Source organism: Ochotona curzoniae, unplaced genomic scaffold (genome assembly GCF_017591425.1).
Source record: "Ochotona curzoniae isolate NIBS_2020 unplaced genomic scaffold, NIBS_Ocur_1.0 contig_908, whole genome shotgun sequence".
Taxonomy (NCBI): Eukaryota; Metazoa; Chordata; class Mammalia; order Lagomorpha; family Ochotonidae; genus Ochotona; species Ochotona curzoniae.
The window spans coordinates 13,827,037-13,835,271 of record NW_024466607.1 but is presented as its reverse complement, the minus strand read 5'-3'; the positions used below and the strand labels follow the sequence as shown (position 1 = coordinate 13,835,271).

Sequence of the window (8,235 nt, the reverse complement as noted above, 5' to 3'; positions counted from 1 at the left end):
GCAGAGACAAGGAGCAGTGTTTATTTGGAAACTAGCTTACAAGTAAGTGGTGAGACTCCTTAGCGGGGCCTGCCCAGCGTCCTCACCAGCTCGGCGTGGGGTGCACCAGCTTGGATGGAACAGGTGGCTGAGGTATTTCCGGATTGGCTTGTGGAGAATCACACAGAGGAGAGGAGGGACACAACCGTGGCTGGTGGCAATGACTTTGGTGATCTGAACACTTGCGTGCAGGTGGTGGCTGCTCTGGCAGTCCTGCAGTGGGAAGCATTCTTGGAACGTGGACAGGAAAAGTGCAACATGGAAGGGTGCCCACATCAGAAGAAAGGCAAGCATGATGGCCAAAACCAGCCAGCAAAGACCGTCGCCCCCAGCTCCGCTCCTCAGCGGTTTTCTTATCCGCACAGAGCAGCAAAAGACAAACACACACAGGGGAAGGAAAAACACCAGGATGTTCATCTTTAAAGTCAGAAAACGCTTCCAGAGCGTCTCCTCCACCGCCAGGAAGTGGGGCCTGCGGAAGGAGCAGCTGAGCTTCTGACCTTCCACGGGAGGTTTGTAGAAGATGGATTCCGGCAAAGTCATGGCGACCGCCAAGATCCATGCCAGCATGGTGGTTACCACGCCACGGCGCACCTTCCTGGTGGCCGAGGGCCCTCCTTGCCTCGGGGAGAGCGCCAGGGAGCAGCTGTGCACCATCAGGAGGGAACTGAAGCATGCCTCGCCGTGGATGCCCATCCAGTAGAGTCCGGTGAATGTCTGGCACCTGGTGTGGTCCTCGGACCAGGCACCCAGAGCCCAGAAGGGCAGGCTGAGCAACAAGCACACATTGGCAATTGCCAAGTTCAGGAGATACAAGTTCTCTGTGTGTTTAAGTCCTTTTTGTTTTACCAGGATCAGCACCAGCAAGATGTTGTCCAGCAGGCCCAGCGTGAACACAGTGAAGAACAGCGGCTGAAGCAGGTGGGGCGAGAGCACCTTGGCGGCGTCCATGTCGCACGGCGGGGGCTCGCTGCTCTGCAGGTCGCCATCTATGAGCACGTCGTACTCGTCTTCTGGGGCCTCCGTGGAGTTATCCATCTCTGTGCCGGCCCTGGGGAGAAACCAGAGCTGATCTTTCTGCTTACCCCAGAGGCAGCCACCAATGGGACCGGTGCCCGGGCGGCTACACCGTCTGTTACTTCATTTCAGCCCATGTTCATGTCCATCTGTCAGAAGTCTAACACTCCTCAGACACCCACCCCCGCCTGCCCCAGAGCCACTAATCTTCCAGAAAACTCCAAGAAAGCACATGGAGGATCAGTTTATTTTGGTTGAGAAAAATCTGGAAATCGATGCAGAGATTTTTGGCATAATACACATTTCCACCTCTGCCCCCCACCGGAACCTTTGGAAGCCCTCGCCTCAGCCAGCCACTTATTCGCCACCTGTGTGTCCCTTGGGTGCCAGGCACTTGGGCAGAGAGCAGGTGCAATGCTGGCTTCCTGTCAGCCCTTTCAGCAGAAACAAGCCTTGTCCACTTGACAACAGCATGGGAGAAGGCACACCACCCAACAGATACAGGCTTAAGTTCAAGTAATAAGCGCAGGTCATTCTTGCCCCACATGCTTCAAAGGTTTGGCTCACTCCCTTGCTGCAGCTTCCTGTGGCTGGCTTAGCTGTTTCCCTGTCTGAGGGTATAAACAAGCATTTACAAAAGTGAAACCACTCCAGGCTGACCCACGGGCGGGCACAGCTGGGGGAGCCCTCTGGCAACTACTTACCCCGTGACTGTGTTCCTGGAGAGCCGGGCACAGGCTCCCCACCCACTATGCAGGCAACCGTGGGAATGTCTGGGCCTCCTGGGCAGTGAAGCGCTTCCTCCTGGACTGCTCCTGACCCTGAAGGGTGAGGGAACCGCTGCTGCCTGCCGCCTGCTCCCCCACTCCCCGCCGGTGGCTCTGCCCACTCACTCAGCCGCAGACCCGGGGACGAGCGAGGTCAAGATGCTGAGAGCTCCTCAGACCTCTATCTCTGTCTGCTCTCTGGGCAGGCTCTGCAAGAAACTGGGAAGTTATTTCTCCTCCCCCTTGGCCCTGCACCCCGCCTTTGATTTCTTAGTGGCCTTCAGTCAGCTGTCCTCCTGGCTGTCGCAGATAAGGGAGCCAAGTCCCTCTGCCTCCAGTGATATAGCCGGGCAGTGACGTCCAGGTGCCGAGGCTCACTGCTGACACTGAGCCCTCTGAGTGGGCAGCAGCCGCCAGCTTTGTGTTGGCAGGGCAGGGGAATGCCCAAGGTCAGCACGAGGGCAGACCCGGGGGCTGGAGGCAGAAATCTAGTGTTTTCAGCACAAACACTACTGAGGCATCCTGTCTGCTAGGCAGCCAACGGACAGAAAAGCTCAAGCCCTCGCAGGCAGGTGGTGTTCTTGAGATAGCAAGCTCACACATCAGCTCCTTAGCGAGAGTCAGCAGCGGCCAGAGAAGGACTGAGAACAGGGTGCCAGGTGTTCGAGAATGGAAGCCGTAAGAATAATGGAGGCAGTCGTCTTGACAAAGGCCTGCGGTCAGCAAGGCCAGAGCCCCAGACAACATACCTTCCAAAGCTAAAGGGCGCATGCTCTGCTCCCTTTCTGCACGTGTGAGGCCCTCCTGGCTGGGATGGTGATGAGTCGGCAAACCTAAGTCCCTGACTTAGGTTGATAGGAAACAAGGTTTCCCAAGCAAATAAAAGCTGCTAGAACACCTCGGGAGGTTTTTTTCTCTCCTCACTCAGAGGAACTCTAAGGCTGCCTGCTCTCCAAAAAAAACTTCTTTTTCCCTCATGTACGCATCAGTCCCCCTCCAAATCCTGATTCTAAATCCAGGAGCTGTGTGTTCCAGATAAGCGGTGATGTGGGGACTCAGGACAAGATGGGGTGGGGGGAAACTGAAGCCACAAAATGACGGCCGTTGGCAAGGGGGTGGGGGAGAAGATACTGAAGAAAGCAAGCACTTTTGCAAGCAGCCAGAAGCTGGGGTGCCTGGGGGGAAGCTCAATGCTCTGAGCAAGGGACTTTGATCTAGGGAAACCCATGGTGGGCACATGATGCCACCAAGTTGGTCAGGAAAGAAAGACGAACCCAACCTGAGGCTGGTGGGGAGGGACTGCAGAAAGGAGAGTCAAGAGAAGGGAAAACAAACTGGTGGAACAAGGGGTGGGTGGAGGACAGGAGAAGGTGGAGAAGAGGAACTTGGGAAAAGGGGTTGGGTGAGCTTGACCTCAGGGGTAGACTGGCTTTACTATGGGCTTGGCATTTTTTGTTGCTGGTTAAGTCACATCCGTTTCAGGCCGAAGATGTGTTTGAAGTAGCATTCTAGGGAGAATTGTGTTGTCAAGAACGAGGCAGCTCTTAGAGCAAGCAAACGAAAAGATCCCAAATATGCCAGTGAGCTTAGCTCAGAAATCCAAGCAAACTGACACCGTGGCAAAGGGAAATGCCAGGAGGGTGCACTGGAAACCTGGGCTGTCGCTACTTCCCACAACTTCCCCACCTGGCACCCTCATGCGTGGGGCATCTGAAACCCTGCACAGCCAGGGGTCAGCAGGTCCTGCCTCCAGCTGCTGGGCCCCTTGGAGCCCTCCAGTACCTGGAGTGAGCTGGGGCTTCTGCAGTGGGCAGCCCCAGAGTAGGGTGGGGGAGCCCCATGGAAGCTCACATTGCTTGCCCAAGTGTTTCGTGGCCACACACTACTTGTGACAAAGCCATGGCATAGGGAAAGTTTCCCAAAGAACCCAGTTTGCTAATTTGGGCTCACCCTCCCTTCCTGTTGTTTGTGTAGCCTTCGCTTTCCTTCTCTTGGCCTGACTCCCAGTGTCCTGCCCACTCACACTCGGGTCATGAGATTCTTGAATGTTCCTTCTCCATGGGCAGGAAGGGGGAGGTTTAGCAGTTGGAAGCTTGGGCCTAAGAAAAGTTCTATTTTCTGCCCCAATATCTGAAACTCTGGTAGGGCCCTCCTTGCAGGTGAAACTGCCTGGCATTGGGTGGCTTCAGTGTTTGGCTCGCAAGTTTGTCCCTTGTCCCTGAGGCCATCTTGGCACCACTGTCCTTCAGCCCCAAGTTCAGTCTAAGCAACTTTCCCCTGATACCCTTACTGCTCTGTGGGAAGACTGCTCGTGTATTCACTCAAGCTAAATAAAGAGCCAGAGCCTGCCAGGCTTCAGGCCCGTGTTCTGGGTGCTGGGGATGAGAACATTAATAGACAAAGCAGGCGAAAATCTGATGTTCAAGGATTCTGTGGACTGAGACAGGCAGAAACTGTTTTTGAGAACAAAACTCTGCTAAGGTGTTGGGTGTACAAGGCAGCTGTCAGCCAAAGCCTTCAGGGACAGGTGGAGAGCTTAACGATGTAGGTAGAGAGGGGGAAAGTCAGCGGAAGCAGAGAAGGATTGAGAAAGACCCTTGTCAGGTGTTGGAGGTGGAAGCCATAAGAGTAACATGGCCTAACGAGGCACGTAGTCGGCAAGGCTAGAGCCCCGGACAGCACACGCTCCTGAGCTGGAAGGCTCCATCTAAGACGCTCCTGGCTGGGGCTATGAGGTGTTGGCTAACAAAAGCCCCACAGGTGAATGAAGTTGGTAGGAAAGAAGATTCTCCAAATAGAAGCAGCCAGAACAGGCCTTGTGTGGCTTTTCTCTAAATGGAACCCTCTGGCTTACTCCACTTTACAAAAACTATTTCCTTATGCATTGGCCCCTCTTCCAACCCTAGTTCATGCTGCGCTGGTTGTAGTCATGGACTAAAAATGAGTATAAGCTATGGGTGGTTGGGGGAGAAGAGCTGGGTGGGGGCATAGAGAACCAGAAGGACCAGGACAGGAGGGGGATGGAGGTTCCGTGTTTGAATAGGGTGTCAGCACAAGCCTTGCCGTGAAGATGGGAAAGTCATGAGGCCTGACAGTGGATGTGCATGTTCTTGAAACTGAGCACTTAGAGAGGTTGGACACAATGGGTGTGATCATATGGGCAGCACTATTTTTTAAAGATTTATTGGAAAATCACATGTACAGAGAGGAGGAGAGGCAGGAAGTCTCTCATCCATTGATTCACTCCCCAAGTGGCTGCAATGGCCAGAGCTGCACTGATCCAAAGTCAGGAGCCTGGAGCCTTTTCTGAGTCTCCCACGCAGGTACAGGGTCCCAAGTCTTTGGGCTGTCCTTGACCATTTTCTCAGGCCACAAGCAGAGAGCTGGATGGGAAGTGGAGTTGCTGGGATACCAACCAGTTCCCATATGGGATCCTGCCAAGTGTAAGGAGAGGACTTTAACTGCTGGGCTACCACGTTGTGCCTGTGGGCAGCGATTTTACAGCAGCTGCAAGGAGACTCCTTGTGCTGCACTGGATCTCACTAAGAAGCAAAGGGTGCCATGCACCTGTTCTTGGGGTGCTGATTCTAGAGCTGGACCCTGGGTGGGGAAGGGTCACTGAGAAAGGTCGGGGCTGTTTTCTCCTGGTCTCAGTATTTGATCTGATCCTGTTTTTGCTTGCTGATTCCAAGACAGATAGGCAGCCTCCCCGAGGGTGTGGCTCATCCCCTGTGGGGGTGGGCAGCTACTTGGTGAGCGTTGCTGGCATCCCAAGAATAGCTTCTTTGTTGGGGGTCTGCAGGAGACACAGCGGCAGGGGGGCGGGGAGGGTGCCCATGCACCTGCCGCTCCTGCCAGTGTCCCTTCTGGCAGTTCAACCTGTGGCCCCTCAGGACACTTGCTGACCATCGGGGTCCTAACTTACCCCCTTCTCACATGGCTGGATCTGCCTGGTGTGTGTGGGGTACCATCCTTGCTGTTCCTTCCCTGGTCAACCTTCCTGGGCACAGGAGTAGTGGCCACTCCTGTGTTTCTCTGTATCTTGAGTTCCCCTTATTCTTCCCAGCAGTGCACCCTGTTTCGTTATCTTAAAATTCTCTGAATGCTCATCCTTCAGGTTGTTGATGTGGGTTTCTGGCTCTTGTCAGGAATACAAAATCACAGAACACTTGGAAAGAGAAGAGAAGAATCTTGTTGATGTTCCCAAGTGACAGCTACCATCATTTTTAAATAGCACTGCTTGCTAGTGGAAAACACAGAAAACCTTCTAGAAAGCAATGCATGGTGATTTAAAGGACTCTGAGAACAGCTCATTCTGTTCCCAAATTTCCTCCTGAAATTTCCATTCCACTTGATGGCTTAACTTTCATAAGCCTGGGGTGCCTGGGAGGGCAGAAAAGGAAGAAAATCTTCTATATCGCAATCGTGTTGAGAATCCAATGGAGGTTTCACATGAACAGCTGTGAACTGTCCCCAAGGCAGCCAGTCTCAGGCATGTGCAGTTTTGTCTCTGATCAATTTCCTTCGGATTCTAAGTCCCTGAGGGACACACCAGCTCCCACACACTGGAACTGTGCCAGGTCCCTGGAGCAGAGGGCAGAGTCAGACCCATCCTCTGCCCTCATGGCCTTGAACATTTTGCAGGGAGGTACCTGGGTGTGCAGCTGACCAGACGGGAGTCGTGTGCTAGGAGCTCTGAGAGCAGCCAGGAAGGTTCTGGGGTGGATGTCCTCTAACGCCTGAGTGGGAGACAGCCAGGCGAGCTGGGGGTGGGCCTCTGGCTCTTCTTGCCACTCCTAAAATTTTCTTTTTTAGGCTCTTGAAGGGACCATTCCCTAGTCCCTTGGAGTTGGGGCAAAGGAAGGGAAAGTAACACAACACAAGGTGCTGACGTCTCATTATTGGGACTGATTTTTGGTGGAAGAGAATGTTAAAACCATGAGCCAGATCCTTCAAGATGAAAATCCCGAGGATTCAGAGCTCGGAGGGAGAGCTGGTGTGAGAGGCTTCTGGGGACACACCTGCAGAGGGGACAACGAGGCAGAGGCAGGAGCTGCCCATTACAAACAGGGTCACAGCCGAGGCCTCAGCCAGTCCTGGGAGAAGCCGCACAGAACAAGCAGAACCCTGGGTTGAGGGCAGGGGCCTCATCAGTGGGGGTCACTGGCCTCAGGTCAGTAAGGGGGGCAGCTGAACCTCATTGCCCTGAATGTGTGGCCACTAAAGGGGTCATTTGGGCAGGGTCTAACAGCCTGCACTACATGGGCCAGTGTTCTAGGTAGCCTGCATCACCCTGTGTGATGGGAAATGGAAATTGACATTTTCTAAGCTCCCCCTTTCGTAAACCAGGAAACCCACACTGGTCAGGAAGTCACGTGCCCACAGGGTTATGCAGGTTACTCACCCACTGTCATCAGCCAGAGGGGAAAGGCTGAAGAGGAACTAACGTGTGCCCTCCTAGCCCTGCCCCCCATACCCTCCTACCTTCTCTTTCTCCATTCTTTCTCCATCTGTCTTCCTCTGACTTTGATGGGGTAGGTGAGGGTTGGACAGTCCCTTGTTACAAATGGGTAAGAAATGCTTCTTTCATGAACAAGGGCAAAAAGTACTACTTCCAGTCAGTACCCACCTTCCTCCTTGGAGAACATTTCCTTTAATACGATCCAGGGATGAAATTTTTCCTTGGGACACAGGAGGGTTTGGTTCCTGGCACTTAACCTGAGGGGGATTGCCCTGGCATCCCTGGTTCCCACAAGGTGGGAACTGTGAAAACTTAGTCTCCCCCAGTGATGGCCTCTACTCACTTCCCAGGCCCCCAGATTCCAAGGACTTAGGTGGTACCAGTGAGCTCTGCACGGCATGCTCAGCCCCCATTTCCTTCCCATATCTTTCCTTCAGCCACATGTTCTGGAAGAGGGTGTGGACAGCTACCTGGTAAGCCAGGAACCCTTGGCCAGGCTCATTGGCTCCTCTCCCAGGGGTGTCCAGCACACAGGTACAACACAGAGAAGGGAGGGGAGAGGTCCCTCATGCTCCAAGACCAGGCAGGTGTTCCTGGGCCACTTCACCAGTCCGCCCTGTCCTGGAGCCTGGGGTGTTGTTTCTGTCCTTTTGTCTTGCTTCTTGTCTAGGCAGCACTTGTCACTGTTGTCACTTCCTCATCCCCTTCTGGTTGCTGACACCCATCCCTGATCCCCTTGTGAGAGCCTGCCTTCCTGGACACGTGTTCCTGCCACTGATGGGGTGTCTTTCATGGCCCGAGTTTCTTACAGCATTGTCTAGTGTCCATGGTCTGGCCTGTGTGGCTATCTGCTCAGTTGCTCTGCTGAGTTTAATCCCACCCCATGTGGCATCCCTCAACACTTCCATGGGGACATCCAGCAGGAATTTGGACTTGGCATCCTGTGAAAGA

At 53.9% G+C, this 8,235-nt stretch overlaps 1 protein-coding gene across 3 annotated transcripts; it reads right to left on the bottom strand.

The window, feature by feature from the left end:
• CCRL2 (C-C motif chemokine receptor like 2) lies at positions 1–2,195 on the bottom strand. Of its 3 annotated transcripts, none has more exons than XM_040994354.1 (3): positions 1,761–2,195; positions 889–1,089; positions 1–252 (listed from the first exon to the last, which is right to left on the bottom strand). In XM_040994354.1, the coding sequence occupies exons 2-3, from the start codon at positions 1,075–1,077 to the stop codon at positions 37–39; spliced, it is 405 nt and encodes a 134-aa protein (XP_040850288.1). In that variant the 5' UTR covers positions 1,078–1,089; positions 1,761–2,195; the 3' UTR covers positions 1–36. The 3 variants fall into 3 exon arrangements, with proteins under 3 accessions (XP_040850288.1, XP_040850287.1, XP_040850286.1); XM_040994353.1 differs by having other exon boundaries at positions 1–1,089; positions 1,761–1,877; positions 1,950–2,176; XM_040994352.1 differs by having other exon boundaries at positions 1–1,090; positions 1,761–2,178.
• Positions 2,196–8,235: the final 6,040 nt, after the last annotated feature.